General features: G+C 47.3%; 1 protein-coding gene and 1 long non-coding RNA gene across 5 annotated transcripts in view; one reads left to right on the top strand and one right to left on the bottom strand.

Annotated features, from left to right (window-relative positions):
- LOC109502550 overlaps positions 1-22,136 on the bottom strand; it is a 112,130-nt gene that overhangs the window by 43,694 nt on the left and 46,300 nt on the right. For all 3 annotated transcript variants that reach the window (XR_006582900.1, XR_006582901.1, XR_006582899.1), the window contains one exon: positions 7,230-7,332. This is a non-coding gene — a long non-coding RNA (uncharacterized LOC109502550). The remainder of the gene's footprint in view (positions 1-7,229; positions 7,333-22,136) is intronic.
- On the top strand, positions 1,966-6,823 carry NHLH2 (nescient helix-loop-helix 2). 2 transcript variants are annotated; one of them, XM_023259025.2, is made up of 3 exons: positions 1,966-2,175; positions 2,580-2,915; positions 4,748-6,823. In XM_023259025.2, the coding sequence occupies exon 3, from the start codon at positions 4,756-4,758 to the stop codon at positions 5,161-5,163; it is 408 nt and encodes a 135-aa protein (XP_023114793.1). In that variant the 5' UTR covers positions 1,966-2,175; positions 2,580-2,915; positions 4,748-4,755; the 3' UTR covers positions 5,164-6,823. The 2 variants fall into 2 exon arrangements, with proteins under 2 accessions (XP_023114793.1, XP_023114794.1); XM_023259026.2 differs by lacking the exon at positions 1,966-2,175 and having other exon boundaries at positions 2,210-2,915.

Below are 22,136 nucleotides of genomic sequence, written 5' to 3'. Positions count from 1 at the left end.
CTAGGGAGGTCTTAGAAAAGGCAAAGGTGGCAGTAGGAGAGGGGGAGGCTTTCCTGGAAGAGAGAATGCACACGTATGTGAGCGTGAATTCATGTTTGTGACCATAACTGTGCATCCAGCCATGGCTATGTATGAGTCTAAGCGTGTATCTGTTTACAAGGGCTTTATGTACACGCAGGCTGTCAGTATGGAATCGGTAAGCCTGAATGTAAAAAAGAACGTATCTGGATCCACACACACATTGGCAGGATCTGACCTGCCCTGGTATGTTCCCCCCACTTCCTTCCTTCCTCCAACACCAGGGTAACTAGAGGTACCAGTGGCTTCCCACGGCAGCAATGGTCTCATGAGCTACGGTGATTAGACTCACCAGGTTTTTCACTTTGTCAGTCTGAATGTGTAGCAGTCTCACAGAGCCAGCCAGATTACATGAGTAGTGGGGGGTGAGACTACAGGTATCTGTGGGTGCGCATCTGGGTGCACAGGTCTGGCTATGTGTGGATGCTTGGCCAGAATGGGGAAACCTCCCTTTTCCCTTCATCTTTACACCTTGGGGAGTTCCTCCACTCACCTCTTTCCACTGCCACCTAAATGCAGCTGGCTTCTGCCTCTGCTGAAACGTCCTGGGGATATCTAAAACATGCTTCTGTGCTGGGGCTGGGCAGAGGCAAAGCTGGGAAGTGTTGGTGCCCATTTTCCTTGGAGACACTTCCTACTCTCCCCACCCCCACCCCATTCCGGTCCAGGCATCTCCCATAGGCTGAAATATGTGTGCAAAGGCAAACAGGACTGGTGGCAGCCATGAGGGTCACTCCCAGGGGTAGGCTGATCAATCCTCTCCCCTGATGATAAAACCTGTTTTTAGAGCAAAATTGAAAAAGAAGGAAAAATGAGGAGTCCTCTCTCCACAAATGTTCCCCCAGGGAATTATTGACATGGAGAATAAGGCTACAGTATTTCTTTATTTCTTTTAAGCTTACACAATCAAAAAAGCCAAAATGATTGCAAATAATACTTAGTTGATGGAGACTAACAGTGTCTTTATAAAGTGGCCAAGTAATTGAACTAGATTTTCCCTTTTGTTATAAGGCATATAAATTCAGGGCCACGGGGTTGGGTATAGCAAAGGCATAATGTGCTGCAATACACTGGTGATTTGTGTGTGTTTACATCCTGGCCCAATGCACTGCCCCTACGCTAAATATTCACATGGTAAAATAAGCAAAAATGAAGTGCAATAATCAACACATGTAATATGCCAGACTTTAACTTGAATGAACGAATGGGTAAAGAGAAAAACAAACATGTTTAGGAAAGTAGGATGGTCTCCTAGAGTGCTCTCTGAAATTACAATGCCTGGATTCTGTTCCCAGTTCCACCAATGACTTAATCTATTGAAAGGGTTTTTTTTTTTTTTTTTTTTAAACCACATATTGGAAAATTAGTCCAATGGCAGGATATATTTCAAAAACATGAATATGCTTCATCAAGTCTTGATCAAATATCTTCTGATGGTCACTAATAAATGTTGGCCATTACATACGTGAATATATTTATTATAGTACCATATATAGTATATATTTTCATGTTCTGGACACAAATACTTTCCCAAACATTAGGGGAAGATGCCGGTTTTCTAATACGTGAGGAGAAATTTTCCACAGTCAATATGTTGCTTATTTGCACTTAAAGACTGCATCAATAATCGGAAAAAGAGAAATAGTCTGATAATGGCTAGAGACTCTGTTTAGAGGCTAAGGTTTCTATCATGGACTGCTTTCAACTGTTATATTTTATGGCACAGATTCAGTGGGAATCTGATCTGCTAAAATATTTGGGCTGTGAAAACTCCCACACTGTGACAGATGTCAAGTCCAATTAAGTGACTCATGTCCAGGTTTCTGTCCAATAGGATTTCCCATTAAATATCAATTTAGGGGAAAAAAATTCCATCCCCCTTCTTAAGCCTTTATCTCTTCCACCATCTCCAGGCTGAATCAATTGGTACCAGGAGAGCCAAGAAGCCACACACGCATCTCTGCCTCTTTGCTCTGGCTCTCCCACCCTCTCCCGTCTTTCTCCGCGTCCCTGTCACTGTTACTCCGGGAGACATTCACTTTCCACGAACCTTTCTCCAAGCGTCTCCAAGCCAGACTATATGTATTTTGCTATAAGGTAAAGAAAGGAGGGGGTGGGGGTGGGAGGTGTTCGCAAGCCTTGGAAGACTTTGAAACTGCAAATAGGTGCCTGTTTATACAATCTACAAGTAAATGAGGAGAGAGGAAGAGGCAAGCTTAGCCCCGAGTTACAGTATTGTGTTCCTGGGAACTGGGGAGACATCAGCTGAACAAAGCCTTATCTCAAAAAAAAAAAAAATCACTTCTGAGGAAGATCGCATCTCTGCCTTGCTCTTCCCAGTTTCTTCTCCACGGTATTAAGGGAAGGAAAGGAGTCCTACAGGAGCGGGATCTTATCTAATGTAACCATCTTTCTTATTGATTCTTCCACTATTAGAAAGTGGAGGAATCAGCCCTTTGATGTGATTGTGTTTATCTCTGCATCTCTTTTGTTATTTATAGAGACCCAGAAGAGGAAAAAAGGCACGAGACTTTTCAACACCTCATTTAAAAAAAAAAAAAAATCAACAACGAATTTCCCGAAATGTTTGAGAACAATTAAAAGGAGAAGGCATTTTTGGTCTATCAACTAAGTGAACAATCATTTACATCGTCCACATCCTGAGACACTATCGTCCCTCGCTGTGGACACCAGCGAGATGACAGCTGCTTTTTCACACTCGAATGTAATAAATATTTGCTGCTTTTAATATATACTTCGGAATTTCTCCCCTCTATTCTTTGGGATTTGTAACTCTAAAAGATTGGAGAAAAGATTATCGAGAAGGCTTTTACAAGGTAAGGCTCCTTTAAGTAATTTTTTTTCCCACCTTGGAACTAAGTTAGATTATTCATACCGTCTTCATAGATGTACTTCAGCTAATTGTGAAATGGATGTATGCACGACATGCTATTTGTGACTATTTTAAAAAGATATCTGGAGGAGAATTTAGCATGCTTTGAAGGCAACCCGGGAACTTTTTAGCCGCACTACAACTATGTCGATGCTTACTGTGATTTTCCACCACTCGCCAATTTATTTATGCCCTTTCAAGCCGAATGTACAGGTGCAAGTTGTTCTCCTTTATAAACGTACCCGAGAGAAGCCCGTAGGGAGTCACATGTAGCTCACTCGGAGCATTTGTTTTTATTTTGCCTTCGAGGACCCGCTTTCCTCGCAGTGCAGTACGAGCCAGCTTGGAGACACATTCGCTCCTGGGCGAGCGTGGCGCGAGGAGAGGATCTCACCTCCCTGGCTTTTGTTTCTCTAGAAGCGAGCCCTCCGACTCGTCGCCGCCACGGATTTCTCCCGCGGCGAGCGTCTCTCGGGCTGCACGCGCGGGGCCCGTGGCCTGGTGCTCTCCCACTGGCGCCGGCGGTCGGTGCGCGCTGCCCCGCAGGTGCCGGCCCCTTTCTTGGAGGCCGGACCACCCCCCCACCCACCCCCCGCCGACCACCCGAGCCCCGAGGGTTGTGGGCAGCCCCCTCCCAGGAGGCGCGCGGTCGGTGTCGGAGCTCGAGGCCCCGGCAGGAGCCCGGCGGGGCGGCCTTCCCGGGAAGGCGTCGTTCCAGGAGAGCTGAGCACAGCCCCGCTCCGCCTGGGCCAGGCCGCCCCAGGGCCGCTGCGGGGCTCTCGATTCCGACCCCCCCCCCCCCCCCCCCCCAGCACCGGGCTTGGCCCTTGGAGAGGAAGCTCGGGTCGCGTCCTCCCGCCCCGGGTCTCCCTTTCCCTCCCAGCCTCCCCTCCCGCCACTACCCCGCCGGCGGCATTTTCCCCGTGAGGTGGTCGGCCGGCTGCTGGGCGCATTGTCTCATGCCACGTCGCCGCGTCCCTAGGTCCCCGATGTGTGTGGCTGTCTGCGTGACAGATGGTGCTTCGGGGGGCCGCGAGGGCAAAAGGGTCAATTTTCCGGAGAAAGGAGCCTTCGCGTTTGTTCAGTCATTGCTTTGTTTTTCCGGGGAAGCGCGAGGGGAACGGAGAAGCTGCCCGCTCCGGGCCGCCTGCCCTCCGTCCGCACTAGTGACCGGGGCTCCCCTCCAGCGCGGGGCGCCCTCCACGGCCGCGGCCGTCCCGCACGCCCCAGACTGGTGCGAGGCCCGCGGGCGCCGCGGCCTCCGGCTGCCTGGTCCAAGGCCCTCGGGGCCGGAGCGCCCACGGCGTCCCCCCGCCCCGCGTACACCCCAGAAGTGCTCGCCGTTCGGCATCGTTCGTTTGTCAGGGAAGGGGAAGGCAGGCAGGAGGCCTGGTGGGGTCGGTATTTTGGCAGAAGGAGGCACCGGACGCGCGCGCAGCCTCCTGGGCCTGCCGCTTCCCCGCCGGGCCGGGCCGGGCCGGGCCCACAGGCCGGTCTCGGCCTCCCGCAGGCCGAGGAGTCGGGTCCGGGATGCAGCCGGCGCCCAGCCGGGACCTCGCTGGCCCCGGCGCGGGGAGGCGCGCGGCTCGGGCCCTCGGGTCTGCCCCTCTCCGCGCGCTGCCTGCCCGCGGGGCCAGCTCCGCCGAGCGCGCCCGCCTGGGGTGGGGAGGAGACCCGGGACGCGCCGAGGGCCGGCCCGGTAGGCCCTCGCCCGCTCTCCCTCGGATCCAAGGAAGACCCTTCCTTTTACTGATTGATGTTCTGACTCCCCCTCAGCTTCCAAAATGATGCTGAGTCCGGACCAAGCCGCCGACTCGGACCACCCCAGCTCGGCGCACTCGGACCCGGAGTCGTTGGGCGGCGCGGAGGCCAAGGTGCTGGGCAGCGTGTCGGACCTGGAACCGGTGGAGGAGGCCGAGGGCGACGGCAAGGGCGGCAGCCGGGCCGCGCTCTACCCGCACCCGCAGCAGCTGAGCCGCGAGGAGAAGCGCCGCCGCCGGCGCGCCACCGCCAAGTACCGCTCGGCCCACGCCACCCGCGAGCGCATCCGCGTGGAGGCCTTCAACTTGGCCTTCGCCGAGCTCCGCAAACTGCTGCCCACGCTGCCCCCGGACAAGAAGCTCTCCAAGATCGAGATCCTGCGCCTGGCCATCTGCTACATCTCCTATCTCAACCACGTCCTGGACGTTTAGGGCCGCGGGCACGGCGGGAGGCCGCCTGTCCGGAAGCCGGGGGAGCGCCACCGGCCCCGGGGGGCAGCCGCAGGGCTGGTGGACGAGAGGGCCGCCCAGCCGGACAGCCGCTGCGAGAGGCCTGGACGCGGGAGGAAGCTTGCCACGCGTTCGAGCTCTCTCCGGTCAGCGGGGAGTCGAGGGAAGGTTTCCAACTCGGGAAGGTGGGGTTGTCTGGCGAGCCCCCGGGTTTGCAGGGGGCATTATTCCAGGCGAGCCTCCCCGAGGCACCCGCAACGCACAGCCTCCAAACCTCCCCTCCGTGTGTTAGGATCCCTTTAAGGGTGGTTGCTTTAGCTCACTGGAGGCTTTGAGTTCTCCATTTATCTCCCACAGATCTTCACGTTTTGAAAGAATGAGGGCAGGAGCTCAGAAGCTCAGAGTAAAGCCTCCTAACTTTAGACTATCTGGGATTTTTCTAATTGACAAATCACCTAACATTTGGAGGGGGTGGGAGGGACTCTCCTCCAGTGTAGAGATTTAAGGCACAGAACGGTGGAACAGGAAAGTTTCCATTCTGCTGTGGAAGGGAAGATTATATTAGGATCCAAATAAAATAGACAAACCCTGAATATTGGTAAGCTTAAAAGATAGATTAAGAACAGACACACTGTGGGAAGATTTGATCTTGGTGAGATTTCAACCCCAAGGTAGGACACTGATGTAGACAGGAGAATCCATATTTAAATGGAAATTTTAATATCTGATTGCTTTTTCAGGCGAAGTGCCCCTTTATATATCCAAAAACATCTATTTGTGACCTTAAACATGTGGACCCATAGGTACAGTTAGCAAAAGACAACCTATTTTTATTTATGTTAGAAGGAGTAGAGTATTTTTTTCAAGACATTTATTTTTCAGAGTGGTGATAATTTTACTTTGGATACTCTGTGCCAATTTATTTATAGTCAAGTGTTTACAATTTTTCCTGTGGAATAATTATGTCTAACTTTTTATGTGTCTGTTGAGATTATACTGTGGTCTTTCTTTTTTGCTCTAATTATATTGCACTTGTATAACAAATTTCCCACTTCTCCCTGTTTCTAAACATATTTTATATATTAAGATGTTTGTTCTTGAAAAGGTTCTTTTGTTGTGAGATCAGCAACATTAGCACTTCACTATTATAGTTTTTTAAAAAAAGTGTTGTTATTATGTGTAGTTATGTCTGAAAAGTACTTTACAAACTGTTTATAAGGACAGTAGCTTCTTTGTGTGTGTGTGTGTGTGTGTGTGTGTGTGTGTGTGTGTGTGTGCTGTTTGTGCGTGGGATGATTTTAGGAAATTAAGTTATTTTCCTAAAAAAAAAAAAAAAGATTTCAAAACTACTTTCCTCTGTGACAACCAAAAAGAAAAGTCTATAACCTGAAAATGTTTCATGTTCTCAGCTGTGAAACTCTTAAAACAAGGAGTGTATTTTAGAGACAAGGGGAAAAAAAAAAACACACACATCTGCTATCCAAAGATTTTAGTCTTTTTCAGGGTTTTTTTGTGTCTCTGTTGCTTTATATAATGCAATATTTTGTAGTGAAAATAGATATAACCTGGTTTCTATCTGACGAGTTTTTCATATCTCATGAATGGTGCGCTGTTTTGCATATAAATAAAGGTATCAAATAAAGTTCTCTCCTTTATTTAAAGCATACTATTGAAAAATAATAAACATACTGGCTGAGCATGAAGTATCTTAATGGACACAATCCTCAGAAAGGAACTAATTAAAAAATATACACACAAAAAAACCCCCAACAACCCAAACATTAACAAATTTATGTACTGAGGTATTTGATACTTTTCCTAAACTTGGATACTGATCATCTATAGATGTCCTACATGTGATGGTGACACAGAGCATGTTCCTCCCAATGAGGAATAAATTATAATGCTTACAGAAAAATATTATTTAATCATGGGTTTTTTGGCTCTAAAAGGAGTCTTAGTAATTAACTCAACCTCTTCAAATTTGATTTAGGAAACTGAGGCACAGGGAGTTTACGTGCCCTACACTAAATCACACGGCTACTTACTGGCAGTAAGAAGACCCCAAGATGATGACATTGAGTCCTCGTGGCACTTGTTAAGAACAAGGTGTACATTGTAGCACTCGAACATCTAATCCAGACATGACACCTGCAAACAAGAAAAAAAACTAAGTCCTGGACCAACCTTGGGATGTGAAGAATGTCATCTACAAAAGCCTATAAAAATGTGAAATAGTCCGTGTATAAGCAGAACACGTGAATAACTTTAAAACTCTACACATATGTACAACATACACACACACGTGTAGAATATTATGAACCATGAGTCTATATCACACCAAATCTCTGGTTGCCAAGTAAAAATTATAATTATGTGGATGCTTCGTTTTATGTCTGTGAAATATCTGGGATTCTGAGCATTTTTCACCTTTCACCCAGGTATCTTATAGTCAAGTGCACAGATACCTAGTAAGTGAGACTTCATTCTCTTCTTCACATGGAGGTGCATAGTAAGAACACACTTTCTAGGGCATGAAAAAGAATGGAACCTGCTTTGGCTTTGTACCTGGACCAAGTCCTGGCCACTGCAGCAGGGGCTGGTTCCTCCAGCCTCCAGACATGCTGTCTTTGGACTGAGTGTTTGAATTGAGGTCTCCCCCCCTCTAGGAACAGTTTCAGTCCCCATGGCACTTCTCTCTTGTATGACAGAAAAATCAGCTCTGCTCCCATGCCAAGAAATGGAGTCAACTTCTGACCTCCAGAACCTTCTGACAGCCCCCTTTTCCTAGTTTATTAGCTCAATTTCCAACTGACCTACACAGACTTCCCATTGACAGCTAGGGGGGGATCTTTTTACTCACTTCCCAGACCATGGCCCTCACCTCTGGTGTTAAGTAAGGCGGACATGAACCAAGGGCAAAGGGCAACATCGCTTCCCAGGCACACGGCCCCTGTGAGGCCAGGAGAGGATCGCGCAATTTCAGATCCAAGGCAGCTCAGCACCCTCCAAAGAGAAAGGGAATACTGTGGTGCTCTGCTACACCAGAAGGTAACTGCTACACCAGAAGGTCCCTGGCATGTAGCAGGGGCTCAACGACATGTATTCAGCCACAGGTAAGGGAGTAATAATTCTTGTCTGTAGAATGACGGCAATCATTCAAATCTTACGTTCAACAAATATTTGTTGAGGACCTACTGTGTGCTGAGCATTGTTCTAGATGCCACGAAAAGAGCAACAGATGGGACCGAGTCTACTGGAGAAAAGACAAGAAGTAAACAACATTTAATTTCAAGTTTTGCCGTGAAGAAAAATACAGCAGGGTAAATTGAGAACGGCAGCTGAGGGCATTGCTGCCCTGTGACTGCTGTTAGGGCAGGCCTCTCAGAAGAGGCAGACACCTGGATCCACCTAACCAGCCGCTTCCAAGATCACTGCTACTTGGAGGGCCGTCTTCTCACATCTTGTTAACGTGCCTTGTGCGCAAGCCACCCAAAACAGCCCAAGCCGATCTCTCGCCACTCCCCACTGCCAGGGGCCTTGTCCTTCACCCCCAGCTCGCTCCCTCCCTAGACACGCTGGGGACCACAGTTCCTCCCAATGTTTCTCTCACCTTCTGCCCTCTGTCCCAGCTGCCCAACAACTGGCCAGTGCACTGCCACTCCCCAGAAAACTGAGCCCCACCTGGCCCAGCTGACGAGGCCACCTGTGCTGGGTATTTCTATGCCCAGATGACTGCTTCGCTTCTGCCACTGTCCAGAGACATCCAGAGAAAAGGGGCAAAAGTCTTGAGCAAAAAAATCTCTCCCCGGGCAGGGGGCGGGGAGGATAATGGGAGGGCCAGTGGCAGAGAGTACGGGTGGTGGCATAGATTAGGAAAGGAAGAGCAGACAGGACAGGGGGTGTATATGGAAAGAAATGGAGCTGGATGGAGGAGGACGGAAGGCCTGTTTCCCCCTCTGAATCCTGTTCTTGGGGCTTCCTCCCGTGGCCCCGCCCCATGACCACGTGTCTGTTAGGATGAGGTAAGCAGACAGAGCCCACCTCAGGAGTGCTGTGGTGTATCCAGTCCCTGTCACTGCTATCTGTCTCTGGTTACCGTCTTCCTCCCACTGAGGTCTGGGGTAGCAAGGGATGAGGGGCAGGGGACAGCCAACTCAAGTGCATGTACAGCCAATACCCCTTCCCAGGCCTGGACGGGCTCTCGCTCATTGTTGGTGTGGTAGATACATTAACAGCTAACGTGTAGTCAGTGTGAACTATGTGCTTACTGCGCTAAGACCTTTGTGTGCATTCTTGAGAGCTTGTTTGGAGGTTCTAGCAGGGGAGCGCAGCTACTCGTATGCCCTTGACTGAAGGACAGTCCTCCTCTATTGGGGAAGGTCGTCCTCTTCGACCGAGCGCGCTTCCGGAGGGACACACGTGGAGCGGTGAGGGAGGAAGGGGACCCCTGCCTAGTCAGCCAGATCAGCCGAATCAACCCTTGTGATCAATGGGGTGACAGATGTCGCGGCCAGATCGCCCTCACATCCTGTTCTTGCGTGCATTCTTAGCTCTTTTAATCCTCACAATAACCCACTGAGGTAGGTACTTCCATTTAACAAGTTGAGGAAACTGAGGCTTAGAGAAATTACATAACTTTCTCAGGGCCACGAAACCATGTCTGTCGGTCTATCCAAGTGCCTGCCTTTAGGGGTCACACTCAGTGGTTTTCCTTTGCTAAAGGGGGGCCGTGCCATGCACACACCCTACCTTTGGCCCTTGTACCCCATCTTCTCATGCATGTGCTTAGGAGAAGCTCCAGTTCAGGTAACGCCTAAGGAGTGCAGGCCCCCCAGCCAAGTGGACCCGTGGAGGCTAAGACTGAGCCTGTGCCCTGCTTGCCAAGTTCAGCGTGTGCCTGGGCTTGGGACTAAGCCATCGGGTGGTAGGGGAGCCTCTTTCTACTTTGCAGGAAGACACTGCAGGCAGGTGGCAGCTGTGCACAGGCTCCTCCTGGAGGAGGACACTGTCTGCGACATTACTATTCACCACCACGGTGGGGCTGGCTCTTCAGTCTACCCCACCCACACTCCTTAGCACATTGAGGTCCATTCTCCCGATGCCCCGAGAAAGAGCTTTTAAAGATAGCCTGCCATTCCCTGCCTGAAAGCTCTCCTTGAGTTCCCATTGCTTATAAATAAAGCTCAAGTTTTTTCTCCAGGCATAGAAATCTTTCACAAGCTTGTTGCAGACACTCGCTAGCATCCTCTTCAGCCATTCTCCCTGAGGTTAAATGTTCCTGCCGAATTCAGATTTCCTCTCTTCTCTGGAGACGCCTGGTCCTTTATAATCTGTGCCTTTGTACTCGCTCTCCTTCTCCCTAGGATGCTCTCCTCCGTTCTTATTTTTTGCCCAGACACTTCCAATCATTCCATTGTCACCTAACTCAAATGTAACCACTTTACAACACTTTCCTCGGTTTCTTCGGGCAGCATTAGCCACTCAGCTCCCTGAGTCCCACGCACAAACCTTATACCAGAATTTGTTTCTCCTATCCCTGTGTTTGAAACCCAGGGGTCTGGGGCCAGGTTTAGATTCTGGCTCCAACCCATTCTAGATGTGTGATGTGGAACGTGTTACCATACCTCCTCAAGCTGTCGTTTTCAGATGTGTGGGAGGGGACAATATATGCATCTATCTCAAATGCATATCATGAGGTTTCCACAGGATATTGTAGAGTGCTTGCCAGAAGAGCAAGAATACAGTAAGTGCCGCATAAATGCGAACTATTAGCATTACTTTGCATTTATAGTATGCATAGGACACTGTATAGGAGAAACTAAAAATAATACATCAATAGTTCATGAGTGTATTAACGATCTGTGGTCTCTACCACCTGTATTCATGTGCATAGGACACACTGCTAGGTCTACAAGAGGTCAGACAGCAAAAATCCCTGTCCTATAAGACAGAAAACATCACAGGGAAGTAAACAGCATGCGATGGAATGAAACATAAATGCAGACATTACAAGTGACGCATACATCTGAAGCCCCCGCGCCACCCCATGTGCGAGGCCTGTCCCACGCCTTTTATCTTCTCATCGTGGTTTCTGCCCTCAGCACTGATGCTGTCACAGGCAGAGTGGTCAGGAGCGCGGGCTCTGACAAAGCACGCTTGTATTCAAACCCCAGCTCTTCCACTACCTGGCAGTGACCCTGAAACAAATTACTTAGTTCTCTGCCTCAGTTTTTTCACCTGTAAAATGGGGGTGGTGGTGGTGGTGGTGATAGCAGTTCCTACCCTGTAGCATTGTTAGGAAGATTGAGTTAATTCATGTAAAACACTTAGAACAGGTCTGGTGCATGTTAAGAGCTCAGCAGCACTTACTATAATGGCTCTTACAGCAGGTGAGCTTTTTGAAAGTTAAGCAACTAAATTGTTTTTGAGGTAATGAAGAGAGGAATTGTTGGAATTTCCTGTCCAGTTTTGCTAAGTATTTCCAGATCAGGAAGGAAGTTCCTCACCTCCTTGATGATCATTCCAGAAAGACACTAGGAAAAAGGGACAGGATATTAGGATATCAGGAATCACGGGGCAGGTGTAAAAGTGGTGGATGTAGGAAAGGGGAGGTTCTCTCAGGATCTCCTGGGGTCCAGATGGGCTAACTGGGAGGGGAAAGGACATGGGGAACAGTCTGCCTGAAAGGCTCAGGAGGTCAGACGCACTCAAGGGAAGGAGCTGAGTCTGTGGAGCAGTACCTGGTGAGTCCTCTCCTAGGGGATAAAAGTAGTGAGGGTTAGGGGTCATTCCTGGAGCAGTGGGAGGTGAGCTGCGCTGGAGGCAGGCGAGGTCTGCTATGAGGGGAGGCTGCCTCAGTTCCGGAGTGAGTGATTGGGGCCTGGTGAGTAAAAATCAATCAGCATGAATTTTCTGAGTAACTACATTAAAAACCACTCTTAATGGAGAGTTTAAGAACATCTACAAAAGCAAAGGGCATAGTACACTGCGTTCTAATATGACGACATTTCATTTATACTCTTATCCACACTTTCCCCCTACCCCTTTGGGCTGTTTGAAGCACGTTCCAAACATCACATCATTCATCCATAAATACATCAGTAAATATCTCTAAAAGATAAGGACCTTCTTTTAACATAACTAAATTACCATTATTAGTGTGAAACAAATTAGCAGTATTTTCTGAATAACATCAGTGAGTACCTACATTTTTGGGGGGAATTTTACAGCTGGCATAACCCACCTTTCCGAGTTATCTTTTCCTCCAGCCAGTTGGATCGTCTTTCTGATGGTTCTCCATTTTATTTATTTATTTATTTATAATGTTTATTTATTTTTGAGAGAGAGACAGAGAGAGAGCACCAGCAAGGGAGGGGCAGAGAGAGGGAGACAGAATCTGAAGCAGGCTCCAGGCTCCTAGCGGTCAGCACAGAGCCCGATGCGGGGCTCGAACTCAGGAAACGTGAGATCATGACCTGAGCCGAAGTCGGACGCTTAACCAACTGAGCCACCCAGGTGCCTCTGATGGTCCTCTATTTTAAAAATTCTTAATTTTGGCACTCTCTCTCCTCGCTCTCTCACACGTGCGCGCGCGCGCGCACACACACACACACACACACACACACACACACACACACACCATGAATGCCCCTCTTACCACCCTCTCCCTGCCTTGTCAATGGAGGGACATGCCCAAGAACTGGCCAGTTTAACACAGGAACTGCTGTGGGGGTACCACCTGGGTAGTTAGTGGGTGATGGCTGGTTAACTACAACCCAGGGTAAAAGACAACACTGCCAGAGCCCAACTCAGGCAGATTTCAAAGACTTAAAAACAAAAAACCAGGTGGATTCTCTTAGCTGTTGGCTGGGAACTGGGGTGAGGGGGAGCTCTGGAGAAGGAAGAATTCTGGGGAATTAGAAGTGAGGACCTGCGAGCCCTCCCTGACAGCAGCATCTGCAGAGGCTTGAGGATTATTAACAACAGCAACAAATGCCCCCAGCACAGTCCTTCCAGCTCACAAAGTCTGTCACATATGCTGGCTCTGTGAGTCCTTCAGGCCCCCAGGACAGAGGTATGGCCAGCTGATGTCCTGAGTGCTTAAGTGGCTCAGCCACAGTCTCCTACCTTGTCAGCAGCAGAGCTGCCTAGAAGCCTCCCAGACAGCCCACACTGTCCTCCCTGGGTTGTAGCCCCGCGACTAACAGCAAAACAGCAAGAAGTGCACAGACTTTAGCACTTACCCTGGGCAGGGCACTTTCGATGATTACTCACATGGTCCCCCAACAGTCAGTGACTTAGGAGCCCTTATTTTTCCTAAATCACAGATGAAGACACTGGAACACAGAGAAATTAAGGCAGAAGCCCAAGGTCACACGGCTGGCAGGCTCTGAATGGAAAATGAAGCTGGGGCGGGGGCAGTAAAATTCAAAACCTTATACTTTGAAAACGGAGAAAAAGGAAAAAAATACAAGAGTTTATTTTTTTGGTGGGAAACAAAACACCACCCAAAACTACAGGAATTGAAAGAACACATTTTCTCTTAAGCATCCTGGGCCCTGGAGCAGACACTGGCCCAGCCCACTGGACTTGCCCTCTAGTGTGGAGCAGGTGGCTAGGGCCCAAGTGTGGGGTGTGGTTCTGAGCTTGGCTTTGGGAAGTTGGGTGCTGAAAGCATCAAGCTGCATGGCCCCAGGCCAAGCCTGGGAAAGGTCCACAAGGAGTCACGGTTGCAGGGTGACCTTGACAACACCTAGACTTTGGGAAGTGGTCAGAAAGCCTCTGTGGTCAGTGCTCTTGCACGATTCTGAGTCAGTGGAAACAGAAACGAGTGTTCCCACAAGACAGGCAGGTGCAGACACTAAAGGTTCGCACAAAGAAAATGAGCCCACCCAGGAATCGCACGTCTACTGTGTCCTTGGTGTGACAGATGCCACGGGCCGACGGCAGTGACACACACACACACACACACACACACACACACACACCCTGCTCATGTCTCCCCACCTTGTTCTTCATATCTAGTTCTATTTCTGGACTTTGCTGTCCAGATCCCCTGATGCCAGGCACTTAGTTCTGGCCTGTGGTGTGAGCAAGAGGAAATGGTATTTACTACAGTAGCTCATGATTAATTTTTTAAAAACTCTGAAACCCCAATTAAAGTTCTGGGTGATTTTTTTGGTAGTTGGGACTTCAAGAGGTGTTTGGTTTTCTTGGTTTGCAGGCAGAAGCCAGGACGCTGGCGGCTGGGGTGTGTGCTGCGGGCTCTGTGTCCCTGTCCCCCGAGTCATTGTATTTGCATGTGGGCCCGGATTTGTCTTTGGCTTCTTGTAGGGTTTGGGATGAGACCCTCTGGTCCCAGGGGAGGGGGGCAGGTGTTGCTCCAGTCGAGCGAATGGAACCAAATTACAGGCCCGTCTGTCACCTCCTCTGGGAGAAGGTGGAGGGAGGGGGATGGGAGGAAGGGAAGGAGGCAGAGAGTGGGGAGAGGGGGAGAGGGGAGAGGCCTCACTGCAGGAGAACAGAGAGCCAGAATCGGCTCTGGCTGCGGGAGGATGGCGAAGAGGACCTGGAGCGAGCGAGCACCGCCGGGGACGTGGCGTGGGGATGACACTGTGTCCCTGGGGGCTGCCGCGTAGGCTTGCGACCCCGTGGCTCTTTGCTGACCCTCTGAGATCCACTGCCACTCAGGCCGCGTCTACGCGGCGCCAGCGAGCACTCACCCTGGAATTGGTTTCACTAAATAGACTGACGTATTTTCTGACTGCACTGACTTGGGGTCTGTGTCTCTATTCCGTCCCATCTCCTGAAAACAAACCTCCAACACATCCATCGCCTTAATCTTTTGGTCTAGAAAGTGGCTCGCTCACGAGTGCACTCTTCAATCAAGCCGCACCAATCTGCATGTGCAGACCTAGATGCGCCACCCTGATTATAGCCCCGGGTGGGCACAGCCACTGAACCACACTGCCGGGATTTGTCCTGCAGCCAGAGTTAACGCCCACCCTGCCGTGGTGATGTCCTACAGCTTCAGGAACCCTTTGGAGGGGACTGAGGCTGCTAGGTCTAACCAGAGATAACAATGAACACTTGGCTGTCTGAGGCAGCCTCTAGAGATCATCCCTCTACTGAAGGCCCCGCTGGGGCAGAGCAGTGTTATTCTAAGCTACCTGAGAAAAATACAAACAGATAATGTGGGCCTTTTGTGGGCAGGAATAATACACTACCACCATTTTGCTTTCTCTTGTAGATAGAGTGGTACAAAGAATGTAAGAGAGAATGGGGGGGGCGCGGGGGGGGGGAGATCTCAAACCAGAGAGAGTGACTCTAATAGGAAACAAGTTCTTGTCAGATTCTCTAGACTCGTGTGGCGAAAACAGCGTTTCACATGCCTTATTCTCTCTCCCTGCCTCTGGGGTAGGAAAGGTTAAAGAAATTGTCAGCTCCTACTAGCTCTTTCAATAAGAAAAGAACTGAGGCATAGAGTGATGATGTACTGCAGGCCCAAGAAGAGACAAATTTCTTCCCCTTTTCTTCGACAATAAAATGATTGACAGAGATAATTCCCCATGTGAGATGAAAAACAGAATTGCCAGCAGCGAGTGGCTGTGCTTAGATTGTGGCTGGTGAGACTCTGTCCACCCGATGTCAAGTGATGACTGAAAAGGGAAACATGAATTCCATTACGCAGCTGTTGTTGCTGCTGGTTGCCAAAATACCCAGATGTTCCCAAACATCTGGGTACTTGACAGCATGTTTTTACCATATATCCAGATGCTTGGTATTGTGTAGACAAAGGCCAAACCTGGACACAGAGAAGCAAGATAACTACCTGGAAAGAGAGGCACCAAAAGTTGGTCAGGGGACAGAGAGAAGGGAGATTGCGGGGTGATGGGGGAAGAAGAAGAGAAATGAAAGGGAAAAACTTAAGTGAGAAGATAAAAATAAAGAAAGAAAGAAATGTTCCAAAAGAGAACAGTTTTCTGTTTCCTAATGGCCTGCACCTTGGCCTCACTCCCCCCTGGCTCCGTGACAGGCAGCTTTGCCTGCCGGTGTCTGGGTGGTAAAGGGCACAAGGGGGTGATCGGGAAGACACCCGTGAACAGGCCTGGAGCAGTGGTCTGGGCTGGGATGCGAGGCTTACTCAAGGCGGGTGGCTGTGCACCTGCAGAGAGGTGGGACTGCAAAGTGGAAAAGTGATCCGCATGGTGGGGGAAGTGGTTATCCCACAGGATGAAGAGTTGAACTTCCTGTCAAGATGCCCACATTCAGAAAAGCACTGAAGTGTCCCGAGTAGTCAACTTCACTTCCAGTTATCAATCAGGATGATGAGCTTGGTATCGGCACAACCAGGGATGGTATAACAGAAGGAAAAGGGTAATTGATGGGGGGGGGGGGGAGGTTGTGCGGTTCGGTGACAGATTTAGAGGAGGGGACATGATGTGATCGAGGTGATGGTGGGAGTAAGTGTTAGGCTTTCAGAACAGCTCACAAAGCCCCCTGCAATTCCCAAGCTGTCTGTTATCTATGAAATGCAAATCAGGAGGGGAGTGACATCATGTCGGATTATGGCCACAGGGAGTAATTATTTAGACATTAAAGGCTACTGAAGGGAGTGGTTGACAATATTAATGATGTCCAGATGGACAGAATGTGATGCTAAAATTATTTTCTAGTACAAAGAACAAGGGAATTTTTATCAGGCTTTCTTTTCTATTGGACAGCCTGGATCTCTTGGTGGTTTGCCCCTCAAAGAGATAGTGATACTAAGAGATGGCCTCTGGAATTAAAAGCACAATGGGGTTTGCAGAAACAAGCCACAGTCTCCAGCTCCTGCGAACAGAGGTACAATCAATATGCAAAACGTTCACATAATAATTATGACTATAAAAAGAGGAAATAATCTCAAGATGGTGTCTATAACAAGCCAGTGATTGGAAACCCTTCTCTCCCAACACTCGCACCACCCCATTCTGCCTTTCTTTTCCAAATACAGCAATTTGTTCCTCCTCAGGGCCCTCCTCTCCTCCCCCCCCCAACCCCCACCACAATACAGACACTAACACAGACAGTGGTCATTAGTACTGGTATCAACTGCATAACCACAGGTAACAATATTCCCAACCACTGATAAACATAAGGAGAAAGGCATCTCGGCCAAGACCACATTGTGAACAACAACAACAACAACAACAAAACCAAAAAAAAAAAAAAAAAAAAGGAAAAAGCCACAACCTGAGATCCAAATTGGGAAAGACTAAGATGCAATGGCAAATTACAGAAAACCAGTCTCAAGGAGACCCACGGGCAAATCTGCTGATCTGGACAGCGTGCCTGACAATGCCAGCCAGAGGTCTGCTCTCCCTTCAGAGCAGGTATCAATATTTGAGCGGAAATTCACCAGGGTTCCAGACCTGCTGGTCATCTTTCTGACCCAGGTAAGAGTGAATGATGCAGTGAGGAGAAGCCAAGATGTATTTTTAATATATACGAAGTTCCTGAATACGATTAGAGGGATCAGGGGACAGGTGATGTTTTTGCCTCTTACATTTGAAAGTCATAAAATGGGTAAAGAGGAGGTTTCAGAAAGTGAACAGGTGATTCCAAAGTTGGTTTTGAAGATCCCCTCCATCCCTGCCTCCAGAGGTTATGGCTTACAATACCAAAATGCAAGGCACTTAGCAAGGGTCAACTAATGTAGACTGTGATTCTCCTAAGCCGGGAGACTTCTAAATGCTCCCATAACCCCTTGTGCCAGCCTCTGTCATATCATTGATGTCACTACACTGTACTGGCTTATTTATTTTTCTGACTCCTCCCTTAGGCTTTGAGCTACTTGAAGGCAGGCAATCTGACTTATTGGCCACTGAGTCATAAGCACCTAGGATGTACCCTCAATTAATACGTGAATAATAAACTAAAAGAACATCATGGAAAGCTTTGCAAACTGTTAAAGAGGGTTTGACACAGAAATTTCCAGAGAGGAAGACAAATGATTATGAAATCACAAAACCCACTACTATAGAGGATATAATAAATTCCTTATTGTGGAGGACATATAAAGAACAACAGCCTTGGAGAAGGTACTTAAAAAATAGCTGGAGAGAGGATTAGGAATGAACTGTGTTATCTCGTCTATATGCCAATTCAATTCAGCTATTTGAATTCAATTCAACAGGTATCTACTGAGTACCTACATGCTAAAAGGAATATACATTTTTTAGACAAGAAGATAAATGTTTTGCAGAAATGCTTAAGACTGGGGTTTGGGGGGGCGCCTGGGTGGCTCAGTCGGTAAGCATCCGACTTCAGCTCAGGTCATGATCTCACGGTTCGTGAGTTCAAGCCCCGCGTCGGGCTCTGTGCTGACAGCTCAGAGCCTGGAGCCTGCTTCGGATTCTGTGTCTCCCTTTCTCTCTGCCCCTCCCCTGCTCCCACTCTGTCTCTTGCTCTCTCAAAAATAAATAAACAGTAAAAAAAATAAAAAAAAAAAGACTGGGGTTTGGGGACATATGAATGGAAATGTAAGTAGTTCAAACAGAAAGCAGTGAAGTATGGTTTAGATCAAGGGTTGGCAATACTCATGGATGTAAAAATTACTGAAATTCACATTTCAGTGTACATAAATAAAAGTATACTGGAACACAGCCACACCCACTTGTTTACTTGTTGTTTATGACCGCCCTTGAGCTACAATGGCAGAATCAAGTAGTTGCAACCGAATTTATAGTCCTTAAAACCTAAAATAGTTCCTATCTGGCTCCTTACAGAAAGTTTAAAACCACTGGTGAGAGCAAGACCTCTAAAATCAAAACACCTGGTTTCAAATCCCAGTGTACGGCTACTTGCTAGCCATGAGATTTAGGGTAAGTCACTTAGCTTTTCTATACCTTGTTTTTATCGTGTATGAAATGGGTGTAACAATAGCAACTTCTTCAAGGGAATGTTGAAAGAGGTAAGGTGTTCAGAACGATGTTTAGAATCCACCAAGAATATATAAAGAGTTCTTAAAACTCAACAAGAATGCATGCAACCCAATTGAAAACTAGGCAAAAGAGGGGCCTGGGTGGCTCGGTCGGTTGAGTGTAGGACTCTTGATTTTGGCTCAGGTCATGACCTCACAGTTGGGTTCGGTTTGTGGGATTAAGTCCCATGTTGGGCTCTGCACTGACCGTGAGGAGCCTGCTTGGGATTTTCTCTTTCCCTCTCTCTTTGCCCCTCTCCTGCTCACACATGCACATGTGCATGTGCACACTCTCTCTCGTGCGCTCTCAAAATAAAGTTAATAAACAAACATTAAAGGAAACAAGTAGGCAAAAGATTTAAAGAGCCACTTCACCAAAGAAGAGATAAGGATGGCAAATAGCACACACAGAGATGCTCAATGTCATTAGTTGCTAGGGAAATAAAAACGGAATCTATGAGGAGATATCACTGCACAACTCTTAGGACAACTTAAAAAATTAAAAACAAAAACTTATAATACCAGGTACTGGCAAGGATACTGAGCAACTAGAACTCATATTTTGCAAGCAGGAATGCAAAACGGTACAGTCACTTTGGAAAACAATTTGGCAATCTGTTATAAACATACACTTACCACATGACTCAGTAATTCCACTCCTAGGTATTCACTCAAATGCAATGAAAGCGTATGTTGACAAAGACATATGCATAATTTTTTTAGCAGCTTTATTCACAATAGCCCTAAAGTGGAAGGGACCCAATGTCCACACACCAGTGAATGGATAAACAAGTTACAGTACAACCATACAACAGAACACTATGCAGCAATTAAAAGGAATAAACCATCCACACATTAACACGGGTGATTCTCAAGAACATTATGCTAAGAAGTCAGACACAACAGGTTACACACCATATTGGTCCATCCATATGACATTTTAGAAAAGGCAAAGATAAAGACAGAAGTAAGACCAGTGGTTGCTTGGGTTTGGGATGGTATGGAGACTGACTGCAAATAACGAGGACACTTTCTGGGGTGATGGAAATAGTCTGTATCTTGATTGTGGTAGTTATGCGACTATATAAAATGCAGCAAACTATACATCTAAAGAGAGCAAATATTACTGAATGCAAATTATATCCCTAAACCCAACTTTTAAAAACTAGCATCCTGAAAATTTCCAGAAACTTGAAGGTTTGTTACAGATGAATTTTCCAGAATCATGAAGGGAAATAGACCTAGCACAAGGTAGTAGCTGGGCAAATTTTTAACAAGAAAATTATTGGATTGTAGAATGACCCAGGTGACATGAAGTCCCAATAAAGTTTTAAAATCTATTAGATATGGTTTTTGAGTGTTGGGAAAAGAGGTATTACTCACAAAAGTGGGCATACTTTCAACAATAATAAGCCATGTAAAAGTAACTTTAATTTACTTTTTTCACACGCTTTTTTTGGAAGTACCTATTTTTAAAAATCGTCTTCTAGATTGTGTCTTTCTTCATCTCCCTCTCTAACAGATTCAAAATCAACATCTTTCCTATATAATACCTTCAAATTGGAGCTCCTATTCCTTAGTTCCTAAGCTAAATGGATTATCAAATTGACCAAAAAACCCCCCAAATCCCAAGTCTAAGGGTGACTGAGTCCTGGGATGCTTGCCTGACATCCAGGCAGACTGAGGAGCCAAAGCTGCCAAAGCTTCCCCCTCCCACTACTGGGGACAAAGATGTAGTAAGTTAACACTGCTCCCCTTCTGCCTTCCCCCCTGCCACCTTCCCCATCACTCTCTTCCTCTCTTTTTCCCTCCCACGATACAGAGTAGGGGGGATTTCAGGCTCTACCTTTGGGAGAGTCTCACATGTTGATCAATGTTGAAGATATTTTTTACTTTTTTTTTCTTAAGAAACAGAAAGAGAGAGAGAGGGAGTGAGAGAGAGAGAGTGCTTCAGTGGAGGAGAGGGTGGGGGAGAGAGGAGAGAGAATCCCATGCTGAGCGTGGAGCCAGATACAGGGCTCAATCCCATGACCTTGGTTGGGATCATGACCGGAGCTGAAATCAGAAGTCTGATGCTCAACTGACTGAGCCACCAGGCACCCCATTTTTTACTATTCTAATAATGATTAAACTTGAGGAGGGGCTAGGATTTTTTTTAAAGAATGGGAGATTTTGGTCGGTAAGTGAACACTTATCTCTGCAGAATTATTTTCTCCTTGCTTAAGAAAAAAACTAATAAAATAATATTTAAAGTTTAGATATTGAGTATATTTTAGCTCAGAATGAATAAAATGAGTCATGGAGCAAGCACTGGGTGATGTAGGGAATCACTGAATCACTATATTGTATACCTGAAACTAATATGATACTGTATGCTAACTAATAATAATTAAAATAAAAACTTAAAAAAAAAAAAAGAATGAGTCATGGAACAACCAGATTAAGAGAGCAGACTGATCTCACATTTTATCTCCTTTCTTCCAAGGCCTCATTAGAATTATAGTAAAAGAATAAACATAGGTGTAAGTTCAAAACAATGAAGAAAACAGTAGGCAAGGTATCAGCAAAAGAATAATCTCAACACACTTGGTAGAAGGTGGAGGCATGCTGACAGATGAGCAGAACTGGGGAAACCCTAGCCTAATTAAACTATGTGCTGAGCAGACTTCGTCAGAGATGTGTCCAGCAAGTTCTGAAGGTTTCAAGTTGTGAATAGCAGACATAATGAGGGTTGGGAATGAGAAGTGAAGTCAAACATTGAGACAGTGATTAAAGATTTAAATGTGGAACAAATGAACTTGCCTGCCATTCCCACCTTCACTCCTACCACCATGGGAAAAGGCAGCTAGACATGCACTTTTAGGAAAAAATAGGATTCTTCTCAATTTCTTTAGAAAAGAACTACCTCACATGGGTGCTAAGAGCCCAAGTAAATTCTTTTTTGTTTTGGCATTTATGGGGCCAAATAGTCCAAATTTCATATAATATG

This window comes from Felis catus, chromosome C1, assembly GCF_018350175.1.
Source record: "Felis catus isolate Fca126 chromosome C1, F.catus_Fca126_mat1.0, whole genome shotgun sequence".
Classification (NCBI taxonomy): Eukaryota; Metazoa; Chordata; class Mammalia; order Carnivora; family Felidae; genus Felis; species Felis catus.
This window is presented reverse-complemented; position numbering and strand designations above follow the sequence as displayed.

Coding starts and splice junctions, on each gene's coding strand:
- NHLH2 (XM_023259025.2), top strand. CDS start 4,756: ATGATGCTGAGTCCGGACCAAGCCGCCGACTCGGACCACCCCAGCTCG.